The following is a 13,660-nucleotide window of genomic DNA, read 5'->3' on the forward strand; positions in this document are numbered from 1 at the left end:
ACGCTTTCACTGTGTTAATAAATATCACATGAAGAGTGCCGTTTTATCAGCATAACAAATGTTATATAAATTTTATTCATGTTTACATTTTAGACATCATTGCCTGTTTTGCCTTATATTCGCCAACGAATATAGTTCAGATCAAATCCAGAGCATTGCGTCCCTGAGCAACAAATGGCGCTGTTTACTGAATGAATCAGCTTTTTGAACGAATAAGTTGAATCAATGAAAACTGGAAAAGATAGGCTACAAGTGACGACGAGGGAGCTTCAGTTGAACAACAGTGAACTGCGGTCAGATGAGATGTTGTCAGACTATCAGTAAAATTCAGAAAAATGAACAGGTCCAATCAGCTGTTTTTTTTTTTTTGCCACCCCAAGAATTGCTGTGGCCTCGTCTGGCCACCCCTATTAAAATTATCTGGGGGCGCCACTGACAACCATTAAGAATTTTTAATCAAAGTATGTTATAGACTTTCATGAAGACCCTAAAGAATTATACTAACTTGTGGAAAATTGGCATCCGATGTCTCCCTAAAAAAAAAAAAAATACAAAACTCTTACTGACCGCAGATTTCGAATGGTAGTGCCATGGTTTTTATAAGATGAGTGCATGAGAATGTACTGCACAATAAGTCTGACCCAACAAGATGTGAGAAAAGCCACTGACTGTTTTCCAATTAATAAATAAATGGCATCTCTATTCTGCAAAAAACACCTAGAGTAGTCCAAAGTACTGTTCTGCTTTTTCTGCTTTGCGCTGAACAACAACTGAGCTGCACAAGCAGTAGTCAAGTCAGAGTTTTGACCTCAATCCAGTTGAATTGTGAAGCCCGGATCTGAAATGGGCCATTCCAGCACAAGCAAAAAAAAAAAAAAAAAAAAAAACAGTCTTTAAAATATATTGAACAGTTATTCTTTTAAATAACCTGGGTTGGTTTTATTTGGTATTACTGTATTATTAATAATATTATTTAAAATAATTTATTAACGATATAAATGTGGCAATGTGACATTTGTTTTTTGTTTTTGTTTAATTTAAAATTTGTATTCTAATAATACATTTCTAATTTAAAGAACAGATTTGAGAAAGATCATATTTTATGAGCAATTCTTTCAGATATATTTCAACAAATGTTTCTCACTGTATGTTGATATTGTCCTATGAGGTCTTAAAGGGATAGTTTACCCAAGAATAACAATTCTGCCATGCTTTATAGACTGTTTGCACATTCTGTTGGATTTTTTGTTGTCTGGTATATTTAGAACTTGACATATGGCCTACGTGTGACATACTTTGAACTGTATTTTTATGGAAAAAAGTTACATAAAGTTTTGTGTTCCAAAAAGGGAAAAAATAGTGAGCTTGAAACTGCATGGAGGTGAATAAATAATGGTAGAATTTTCATCGTTTTCACGTCCCTTTAACATAAATTGGTGCCCGAGGGCAACATAACTGCTGAAAGACAAACAAACACAATAGAGAACTAAATTTAGAAATAAAAGGCAAAAAGACCTGTAACTGTTGACCCCATCCACACAACGGCCTTGGTTCTGGCAAGGTCTTGAGACACAGTCATCGCTATCAATTTCACAGCGAGTTCCCTCAAACCCTGCAAGACAGATGAGATGGTCATGGATCAGTAAGTCTCACTGCTCCCTGAAAGCGTTAGGATCAATGATAACAAAGGCCCTTGGTGAATGCCATCTTAATGGAACCGTGCACCTCCCAATAGCCCATCTCATCTGCCAGGCCTCGCGCTCCTAGCGTCTCCTCCAAGGACTCTTACAGCTCTAATAATACCTCAGTGCCTCCACAGATTAGGCTGAGGTCTCATGGTGGAAGTGTGGAGAGGATCTCGTTAAGATGGGAGGGAGACGGAAGAGGTGAAGTTCAGGGGCCTCTTTCCTCGTGTTCATTACGGGGATGAAGGGGAGGAGGGAGTGTAATCAGCTCAGGGCTCTTGTTGGGGAAAAGGTCCTGGGAGACGTGAATATTCAGCTTTTTGTCAGCACGCTGTCGCTGTAAGCTCATCCTCTGCTCAGCAAGACCCTTTGTGCCTGAAAATAATGCTTTAAAGTCAGCAAGAAATCAAAATGGACCATTTTACTTTAATACACATTCCTAGTCTGTGAAAGATTAATCTATGCATGATATTTTGAAGAAAAAAATCTTTATACTATAACCTTAAAATCAAAATTTAATAACTTGCTTTATCCTCTGAAAGAATTTTTGACTATTGGATAATGTAACGTTCAGAAGTTTGAGGTAAGAAAGATTAATTTTTTTTTATAAATACCTTATACTCACCAAGTCTCCATATATTTGGTCAAAAATACAGTAAAAACACTAATATTGTGAAATATTTGTACAATTTAGAATAGCTGTTTTCTATTTTAATATACACTGCTCAAAAAAATTAAAGGAACACTGAAAGCACATCAGATCTCAATGGGGAAAAATATCTTGCTGGATTTCTATACTGATATGGACTGGGTAATGTGTTAGGAACGAAAGGATGCCACATCGTTTGATGGAAATGAAAATGATCAACCTACAGAGGACTGAATTCAAAGACACTCCGAAAACCAAAGTGAAAATATAATGCAGCAGGCTAGTCAATTTTGCTGAAATTTCATTGCAGCAACTAAAAATGGTACTCAGTAGTTTGTATGGCCCCCACGTGCTTGTATGCATGCCTGAAAATGTAGGGGCATGTTTCTAATGAGACGACTGATGGTGTCCTGGGGTATTTCCTCCAGGATCTGGACCAGAGCATCACTGAGCTCCTGGACAGTCTGAGGTGCAACCTTGTGGCACTGGATGGACCAAAACATAATGTCCCAGAGGTGTTCTATTGGATTTAGGTCAGGCGAGTGTGGGGGCCATTTAATGGTATCAATTCCTTCATCCTCCAGGAACTGCCTGCATACTCTCGCCACATGAGGACGGGCATTGTCATGCACCAGGAGGAACCCAGGACCCACTGCACCAGTGTAGGGTCCAAGGCTTTCATCCCGATACCAGGGTGCCATTGTATAGCCTGTAGAGGTCTGTGCGTCCCTCCATGAATATGCCTCCCCAGACTATCACTGACCCACCACCAAACCGGTCATGCTGAACGATGTTACAGGCAGCATAACGTTCTCCTTGGCTTCTCCAGACCCTTTCACGTCTGTCACATGTGCTCCGGGTGAACCTGCTCTCATCTGAAAAGCACAGGGCGCCAGTGGTGGACCTGCCAATTCTGGTGTTCAATGGCAAATGCCAATTGAGCTCCACGGTGCCGGGCAGTGAGCACATGGCCCACAAGCGGACGTCAGGCCCTCAGGCCATCCTCATGAAGTCAGTTTCTGATTGTTTGGTCAGAGACATTCACACCAGTGGCCTGCTGGAAGTCATTTTGTAGGGCTCTGGCAGTGCTTATCCTGTTTCTCGTTGCACAAAGGAGCAGATACCAGTCCTGCTGATGGATTAAGGACCTTCTATGGCCCTGTCCAGCTCTCCTAGAGTAATTGCCTGTCTCCTGGAAGACTGGGAGACACAGCAAACAAACCTTCTGGCAATGGCACGTATTGATGTGCCATCCTGGAGGAGTTGGACTGCCTGTGCAACCTCTGTAGGGTCCAGGTTTCACTTCATGCCACCAGTAGTGACACTGACCATAGCCAAATGCAAAACTAGTGAAAAACAGTCAGAAAAGATGAGTAGGGAAAAAATGTCAGTGGCCTCCACCTGTAAAACCATTCCTGTTTTGGGGGTCGTCTCATTGTTGCCCATCTAGTGCACCTGTTGTTAATTTTATTAACACCAAAGCAGAGGAAACTGATTAACAAGCTCCTCTGCTACTTAACTGACCAGATCAATATCCCAGGAGTTTAACTGACTTGATGCTATTCTCTGATTAAAAAGTGTTCCTGTAATTGTTTTAACAGTGTGCATATATATAGATATTAGATTTTCAGAGAATATGAATGATAACACAAAAACTTTTCTTTCACTCATGGTTAGTGTTTGGCTGAAGCCATTTATTATCAATCATAATGACAGAAACTACCCAAATGACCCTGATCAAAAGTTTACATACCCTGGTGATTTTGGCCTGATAACATGCACACAAGTTGACACAAAATGGTTTGAATGGCTATTAAAGGTAACCATCCTCACCTGTGATCTGTTTGCTTGTAATTAGTGTGTGTGTATAGAAGGTCAATGAGTTTCTGGACTCCTGACAGACCCTTGCATCTTTCATCCAGTGCTGCACTGATGTTTCTGGATTCTGAGTCATGGGGAAAGCAAAAAATTGTTCAGGATGCAAAGGAAAACCTACAAATAACTTCTGGTGAAATACAGGACTGGTGTGGCTGTTTCAAGATGCACAATAAGGAGGCACTTGAAGAAAGATGGACTGCATGGTCGAGTCGCCAGAAGAAAGCCATTACTACGCAAATGCCACAAAGTATCACGCTTACAATACGGCAAACAGCCCAGAGACAAGCCTCAAACCTTCTGGCACAAAGTCATTTGGAATGATGAGACCAAAATTGAACTTTTTGGCCACAACCATAAACGCTACATTTGGAGAGGAGTCAACAAGGCCTATGATGAAAGGTACCATTCCTGCTGTGAAATGCAGAGGTTTTGGGGATGTGTGAGCTGTACAGGAAGGGCTCAGGAAATCTGGTCAAAATTGATGGCAAGATGACTGCAGTATGTTATAAAAAAAATACTGGAGGAAAATTTGCACTGATCAGCCCGGAAGCTGCGCATGGGACGTACTTGGACATTCCAACATGACAATAATCCAAAACACAAGGCCAAGTCGACCTGTCATTGGCTACAGCAGAATAAAGTGAAGGTTCTGGAGTGGCCATCTCAGTCTCCTGACCTCAATATCATTGAGCCACTCTGGGGAGATCTCAAACGTGCAGTTCATGCAAGACAGCCCAAGAATTTACAGGAACTGGAGGCTTTTTGCCTAGAAGAATGGGCAGCTTTACCATCTGAGAAGATAAAGAGCCTCATCCACAACTACCACAAAAGACTTCAAGCTGTCACTGATGTTAAAGGGGGCAAAACACGGTATTAAGAACTGGGGTATGTAAACTTTTGATCAGGGTAATTTGGGTAGTTTCTGTTGTCATTATGATTTAAAAAGAGTAAACACAGTTGATTGATAATACATGGCTTCAACCAAACACTAACCATGAGTGAAAAAGGTTTTTGTGTTATCATTCATATTCTCTGAAAAATCAAGAAATCCAAGAAATCATAAATTCTGCCAGGGTGTGTATAATATATATATATATATATATATATATATATATATATATATATATATATATATATATATATATATATATATATATATATATATATATATATACACACACATACTTTAAAACGGTTGCTAGTATATTTTTCCATTGTCTAGACTGGTAATATAATAATATATTTTTAAGAATTAAGTTTGAATGAGTTGCAAATTCAAAATGGCAAACGTTGCCTAGACAACAACAACAAAATTAATTTTAAGACATTCATATACGTATATAATTATTACATTTAATTTCATCTTTCACAGACCTTCTTGCTTTTAGCATTCTTGTGAGCTCATTGTCTAATTGGTTCAGTGTTGAGAGCAGATGTTGCTCAACATTGGAAAGACAAAAAAGAAACCTCTAGCATTGCTCATGTTTTCAGAAACGTAATAAGCTTGAGTCACTACTGAATATATTTACACTTCCAGCAAGCACACTTTATTTTTCTAACACATGCAGCAGAACATCTACTGTATACTATCTTCTCTGAAGCGTTTCAAATTACAGACTGGTTTCACACATTAAAAATGACTCATAACAGCAAGAATTGAAAGCCAAATGAGTATAAGTTATATCTGCATTTATGCATGCCATAAATTATTCCCTCAAGAGTTAGAAGCATCCACTGAAGGGTTTGTTAAGGTCAAGTGTGACTAAACAGAATATCATTACCCAGTGATACATTTTTCAAGACTTTTGACAGTGAATATTTGCTAAAAATGGTGGAAACAGAGTGTTTTGGGGCACAAATGTACCTGTAAACTCATCAATACAGAATTTCTGACTGAATGATTTTCAAAGTTGGCTGATTCAAACTGGCATCAACCCCCAATTTCATTCCAGAGATCATCCTTCCATTAGATTGTAGCAAACAAAATCGAGTATTGGGTCTCTGCCACTATGGATGCACTGTACAATACCTGCTGGATTATATACAGCTGGCACTGGCCCATGATGAACTGTCAATCACAGCCTTGCCTGATGTCTCTAGGGACAATTTGGAGTGTCAACATTAATGCATCTGCAGCAAGAACACACAGTGAGACTGGAGTTTCTTCACTGTCAAAACAGAGAGCAAGATACCTGTGGCTAGCACAAATGTTCCATCATTCTTTCCCAGCATCTTCTATACGCCCCACAAAGCAATGCAGGTAATCCCTAGGACAACTCATCCTTCCAAAGTAAATATGAGACTAGTTTGAAATTTAACCATATCAGCACAGCCATGTGTCTTGGTGTTTGAAGTTCACCGTTAGTATTGAGACACTGAGAAACAAGTAAGTCTAAGAAAAATCTGCATACATGTAGATGCATATACAATCATAGAGATAAATTAAATATAAAGAATTAGCTTTTTTTGTGCATGGTGAACTCCCACTGACCAACAATTCTTGTTCATGTGAAGCTATTAATTAATTAAACAAATTAATTAATTCATTCATTTATGTATGTATTTATTTATATAAATATTACATATAAGTTGCAAATCCAGATATGACAATGTCCCACATTGTCATATCTGGATTTGCAACTTTTTATTTAATATACAATATTTATATAAATAAATAAATACATACATAAATAAGTTAATAGCTTAACAAGACCAAGATTTGTTGGTCAATGTGAGTTCACCATGCACAAACAAGCTAATTCGTTAAGTTTTAAACCAGAGTCATTAACAAGCTTGATGAATTTATCAAGGTGAACTATAGTCATTCCTATTATTAACAATCTTTATAAATAACTAAGATTTATGAATGCAGTCTTAAAGCAACAGCATACTGGTAATTAGCCTTGGCCCATGATCATCAATCTGAAAGACATGAGCAAAATAGGGCCAAAGCTAAATATTTATAATAACTGGTGAACATACACAAAGCAGGATGCACTATGAGAGAGAGACTCCAGCTCAAAGGCTAATTGTGATGAAAAACACAAAAACAATTTATTTATCTGAATCTAATTAAAGGATAAATGGGTTTGACTCAAAGAAACTCAATTTGACCTTTTGCATTGTTCACAGGTTTGAAGTACGCTCTTCCTGACCTGGGAAAGTGTTGACAGGTGAGAAAGTTCTTTGTAAGGAGCCATTATATATATATTTTTCCTTTTGCCTATTATTTCGAACTATCGTTAATTGTGTATGAGACTAGACTAGTGCAATAGCTCTGTTCCAAAAACTTTTGAACTTCTAAGGCAGCATAGGAACTGAAATGGAACTTCAGATTTAGAACGTTCTTCATAGTTAATAACTCCTTTTGAAAACTCAACTCTAATTTAAATGCACTTTACAGCTTGCCACTGGGGCAGTACCCTTAAAGGTACAACACTGTATCTTATCTATTCCTAAAAGCAAAAGGTGTAGTACCCTACTATGAACTTTTCAAGTGCCCCATTATGCTTTTTCAAATATTGCCTTTCATGCAGTGTGTAATATAGTCGTTTTTTGAAGTAATAATCAAAGTGCATGACAAAGTTTAGGGCCATCATGATTTCTTGATTAAAGTCGAGTACTTGTTTTAAAAAAATCCTCGACTGCAATTTACCTGTGTCGAGTAACCGGCAAAAAAACGGAAGTGACGCATTCCACAGACGAGAATTATTAGACCATTTTCTAAGGCTGCGCAATATATTAAAACCATATAAAATCATAATAGAGCATAGTGCTGTTGTAAAATCACAAAGGCTGCGATTCAATTAAACAAATTCGTGCGCTGCAGGTTTCACAGGGAAGTGTGACACTTTAGTTATTTACATGCGTGCAGATTGGGGCTGCATCCGAAAACCTAGGTAGCTGACTAGTTGCCCTCGATGCCCTATCAGGCAATGACTTCTAAGGCAGCTTTGGGCATGAAGGTACCTCACAAAACTGATTTCAGATAGACTTCTGAGGCGGCGTATCAGTTGAATGATCGACCGCAAAATAGAGCACACTTTGGTTAGAACTAAACAAATATTTAATTACTACAGTAGTAATTTCTCACTACAAATTACATCAAACGTGGAAAATGTTATACACACAAACTGACCAGCAAATGCAACTTTCAGATGCCATATTTATTTTTCTAGCTCAACTGTCACAGAATGGAAAGCACAGGATTGTGGGATATCAAAGGCAGCAAAGGAAACATCAAAGGACAACATGCTGCCTTCAAAAATCGATCAGAGGAAAGTATCTCACTAAACAGGAAGTGAAGCTAACATTGGATTTGGACGTGCCTTGCTGCCTTCCTACCTTGACATGTGTCCTCCGAAGGTAGCATTTTCCACTTTTCAGACACAGCCTACATGTTTCAGTACCTCAGAGTGGCTCCGTTCACAGTAAATGCTGCTCCATACAAGCTCATTCTCTGCATATGCTATTTGTTTGGGTTTCAAATAACTCACATTTGGGAATGCTTTGTGTTTCATAGTTACACTGTTATCATTTACATTTGACATTTGTAAATCTACGCCAACCCAGGAGAATACATAAATATGTTTCTATGCAAATTGTTTTTCATTGTGATTTTTCAAAATAAACGTTTAAACCCTCACATCACTTGTTCAAGAAATTACAGTGGCTGTTGCATTGCAATCATGCAGAAGTGGCCAAATATTGAAGATTAAATGAACATTTGAATTAAATATTGTTTGGACAATATTAAACAAGGATTTGCCTTAAAGTGCAACAATAACAATCAGCAGGCCGTTAGCGGCCTCTGCAGGCATTTATTATAATACATAATGTACATATGTTGTTTATATTATTTATTTATATTGTGTATTTTAAATGTTGTTCAATAAAACCCATGTAATTACTTACTTTTGATTTTTTATTTAAACCATTATTGCTGCTCTTTATTATACAGTGGTGTGAAAAAGTGTTTGCCCCCTTCCTGATTTTTTTTTTTTTTGCATGTTTGTCACACTTTGTTTCAGATCACCTCACATCAAACAAATTTAAATATTAATCAAAAATAACAAATGTAAACAACATGCAGTTTTTAAATGAAGGTTTTCATTATGAAGGGAAAACAAACTCCAAACCCACATGGCCCTGTGTGAAAAAGTGCAGAGTTCCAAGATGAAAACTGCTGCTGAGCAAAAAGAACATAAATGCTTGTCTCAGTTTTGCCAGAAAACATCTTGATGATCCCCAAGACTTTTGGGAAAATACTCTGTGGACTGACGAGACAAAAGTTGAACTTTTTGGAAGGTGTGTGTCCCATTACGTCTGGCATAAAAGTAACAGCATTTCAGAAATAGAACATCATACCAACAGTAAAATATGATGGTGGTAGTGTGATGGTCTGGGGCTGTTTTGCTGCTTTATGACCTGGAAGACTTGCTGTGATAAATGGAACCATGAATCCTGCTGTCTACCAAAAAATACCTGAAGGACAGTGTCAACCATCTGTTCGTGACCTCAAGCTGAAGCAAACTTGGGTTCTGCAGCAGGACAATGATCTAAAACACACCAGCAAGTCCACCTCTGAATGGCTGAAGAAAAACAAAATGAAGACTCTGGAGTGGCCTAGTCAAAGTCCTGACCTCAATCCTATTGAGATGCTGTGGCATGTGGCCTCCGATGTGGCTGAATTACAACAATTCTGCAAAGATGAGTGGGCCAAAATTCCTCCACAGAACTGTAACAGACTCATCGCAAGTTATCGCAAACGCTTGATTGCAGTTGTTGCTGCTAAGGATGGCCTAACCAGTTATTAGGTTTAGGGGGGAAGCACTTTTTCACACAGGGCCATGTGGGCTTGGATTTTGTTTTCCGTACATAATAAAAACCTTTGTCTGATGATCTGAAACATTAAAGTATGACAAACATGCAAAAAAATAAAAAATCAGGAAGGGGGCAAACACTTATTCCCACCACTGTATGCTGTATGTATTTAAAGTAATTTTAAAGGCAGATATCCCACCATGCAAAAACTAATTTCTGGGAGATGGCACCCCCACACTTCACCATATTATAAAAAAAAATATATATTTTATACTATTATATTCATTTGTTTAAGCCACCTAACACGGGTTTGTTCATTTAATAGCATTTGTGCGCCGAAAGTGAAAGTGATGTAGTTGAGAGAGGCAAGGATCTCCACAAAATCCAATTATCATATTGTACATAATTTGCAGGCGTCAGGGAGCCACTATCAATATGTGGGAGACTCCTGGTACTTCTGGGAGAGGTGGGATGTCTGTAAAGGCTATTGTTCACTTGGATCTATACTTTTTAACACAAAAACATTGTCTGATTACTCGAATAATTGCCAAAATAATTGAGCGATTACTCGATTAATAAAAAAAAAAAAAAAATAGTTGTTAGTGACAGCTGTATAAAGTTATTGTCTCCTAAACGAAAAAAAAAAATAAAAATAAATTCTGAATGGCTGAAATTAGTCATCAGTGATTCCAGTCTCACTTCCTGTTACATATCTACGTAACAATGTAACAAATTCTCATAATGCCAGCCTATGGTCTTTATTGGCTGGCCGCGAGTACACTGTCCACGAAACACTGTAGTTGTAGCTGAGGCCTGGAAGAATTTGGTTCGTGTTGTCAAGAAGATGCTGTTTTCTGCCCCGCGAATCCACTTTGCATGTACTGCGAAAGGATGGGGACTCTCGCTGGAATTGATATTGTCGTTTACAGTTATACTGTATAAGAAATCACAGGGAAAGCGGTATGATTCTTTACTCATTCGTGTTGCCAGATCTTGCTAGAAAAACCGTGAAGAACAAGCCCACAATAAACCAAAATAAATCCAAATGCTTTAAGCTGAAAATAAAACCAAAATATCACGACCCGCACCTGCACACTTCAATAACTCTGTTATCTCAATCGCTTTATGAGCCAAGCTTAAACAACAAGCCCAAAAACACTTATATTAAGTAGACATGGCAACACCACAAGAGTGCGCTCTGTGAAGCAGCTGTTCCGAGCATAAGCAAAACACGTTGCCTCCGTCAACTGCATGTGCAAATTGTTGAACATAATGAGTCTTTTGTCACTGTAATATGTTTTTTGGTCAGAATAGCAGATACTAAACATGTGAGATGCCAGAACGTTGTTATGGTTACCACGGTGTCAAACATTGCAGTTTCGGGAGTGAATCGTGTTCTGTACACACATGGAACGATAATTTACAAGACTCACTCCAGCATTTAAATGCTGTTGTCACTCCTAAAACTTTACAGTGTGTACGTGGCCTCAGTGCCATTTCTCAGGTCTAGCTTTCTCAATGATGGATGCCAAAGTCCTACACCTTTTGCACTGGTGTCCTACATATGTTGTCCTATTGTATGCTCACTTAACATACATGATTCATAGTAGCCATATGTACAGCAGGATAAAGTTCTTCTTAAGACTCACTGCAGTGGGAAGAAAACTATTAGGTAAATTCCTTCTTACAAATAACCACTTCTTGCAGATATTCACTTGCCCGGGCTACGGATTCTTTAGAAACCACAGCTTTCAGCTATTCTAATGTATATTAAGTGTAAAGCTATCATTTCACACGGCTTTAATGTAACACCCTTGTGAAAGGCAGATGCTGACATTGTTGCATCAAGGTCAGTCCTGAATGACTTCTGCATAGTCATTTCTTTACTGAATGTCATTGTTTGGTATATAGACTTTCTGTTACTCACATTTCCTGCGATGCACTACTTGCACAGTCCCTTTGAGTGTCTGAGGTTGTACAGGATAACTGATCAATCCGTTGCTGCCATCGAATTATGAAGTATGAAGTCATAACTTCTATTTTATTCTTCTCAGAATTTCATTTCACCACATTCGCATTGATAACAGGAACCATTTTCTATTGAAATTACCTTGTCACACAATGAGAAAAATGACAAAAGGATGTACTTGCAACCACACATGTACAGCCACACATACTTTTGCAATGCATTGGAATATAGGAGCAGAGATACAATCAAGTAGCAGAGAAGATAAGGCCAAATGCAGAGGGAAGCCGTTCACTGAATGGTTGGAATGGGATACAATCTAAATCTAACACAGACAGAAGTGCAAAAACGCTGTGTAGCGAGGGAAGAAATGAAAAGAGGGAATGAAAAAGGGAAGCAAGAAACACTTCAGAAAATGAAAAGCTTTTGTTCTGCGCATGAGATTCCGCAGAGATTTTGCCAAAAAAGCTGAACCACCAGCTGCAAATTGTACTGATGCATAGAGAAGCAACCATTAATGTGGCAGACCAGTGTATACTGTTAGACATTACAGTGTGATTTCCTTTGCATCATTTGAATTTTCTGTGACATCAAACATCACATACAGCGATTAGCTGTATATTTAACAATAGCTGCATTTCCATTACCATTCAAATTGCGCAAACTGAAATTAAGAATTGAAAATACACCCAATGGAAATGCGCCAATTTCGCAAAAATTCCCATAAATTGCATTGCGTCCTAGGACGCTATATTCCTGCCCTCTTAACGGTTTAGCTCAGGATACTGATTGTGGGTGTGCTGTTGGGTTTCGGGTGTTATAATTTTGCATAGTCAGGCCACCTCTCATTTAGAGTGGTTTGGTGGGGCCTCCGCTTTTCGACTCCGTCCAGGTTGGAGCTGTTGAGTCGTTGGCTCTCTTGAGGCTCCTCTCATTTTTTAGTGTTCTTTTTGTGAGGCCTCCCTCTTTCAGAGCTCAGCCTGGGCAGGGCCTCCTTTGTGTAACTCCAAGGAGTTATTCCAGTGAAGCGTTGTTAGGTCTCCTCTTGTTTTAGAGAGTCGTCTGCTGAGGCCTCAGCTCCCTAGGGCTCTGCCTCGATAGCAGTATCAAATTGTTAGGCCCTCTTTTGAGCCTCTTTGGTAAGCAGTTTTGGTGTTTTAGGTTGCTAGCTTTCTCATTTAAAAATGTTATTCTTTTTTGGGGGATCGTTTCGTTGCTAGGTTCTCTCTTCATTTAGAGTTGTCATGCTGAAACCTCCGCTCCTCAGAGCTCTGCACTAGATAACACATCAGAGTTGTGTGGCTCTTTCTGAGCCCCCTTGGTGAGGTGGTCTTTTTAGCACAGAGCGTAGTTAGGTTTCCTCTTGCTATAGAGGATCGTTATGCTGAAGCCTCTGCTCTGTGAGCTCTGCGAGGGCAGTAGACTGGGTGGTTGGCTCTCTTTTGGAGCCTCCCTGGTTTACGTTTTTCATGGTGGTAGAGTTTTTCTGCATTAGTTTCTACCCCAGAGCTCCAATTGGATAGCTGTATCGAGTGTTAGGCTTCTTTGGGCCTCCTTGGTAAGCAGTCCTTAGCGTAAAATGTAGCTAGGTCTCCTATCGCTTTAGAGAGTCGTTTTTGCTGAGGCCTCCATTCTTTGAGCTCAGCTGGGGTGGCTATG

General features: G+C 38.9%; 1 protein-coding gene across 1 annotated transcript in view; it reads right to left on the minus strand.

Moving 5' to 3' along the window:
- Positions 1–13,660, minus strand: part of eys (eyes shut homolog) — a 300,156-nt gene that overhangs the window by 155,565 nt on the left and 130,931 nt on the right. Inside the window, exon 21 of the mRNA XM_067386962.1 lies at positions 1,516–1,612. Coding sequence (XP_067243063.1) covers positions 1,516–1,612 — 97 coding nt within the window. The remainder of the gene's footprint in view (positions 1–1,515; positions 1,613–13,660) is intronic.

Source organism: Chanodichthys erythropterus, chromosome 5 (assembly GCF_024489055.1).
Source record: "Chanodichthys erythropterus isolate Z2021 chromosome 5, ASM2448905v1, whole genome shotgun sequence".
Classification (NCBI taxonomy): Eukaryota; Metazoa; Chordata; class Actinopteri; order Cypriniformes; family Xenocyprididae; genus Chanodichthys; species Chanodichthys erythropterus.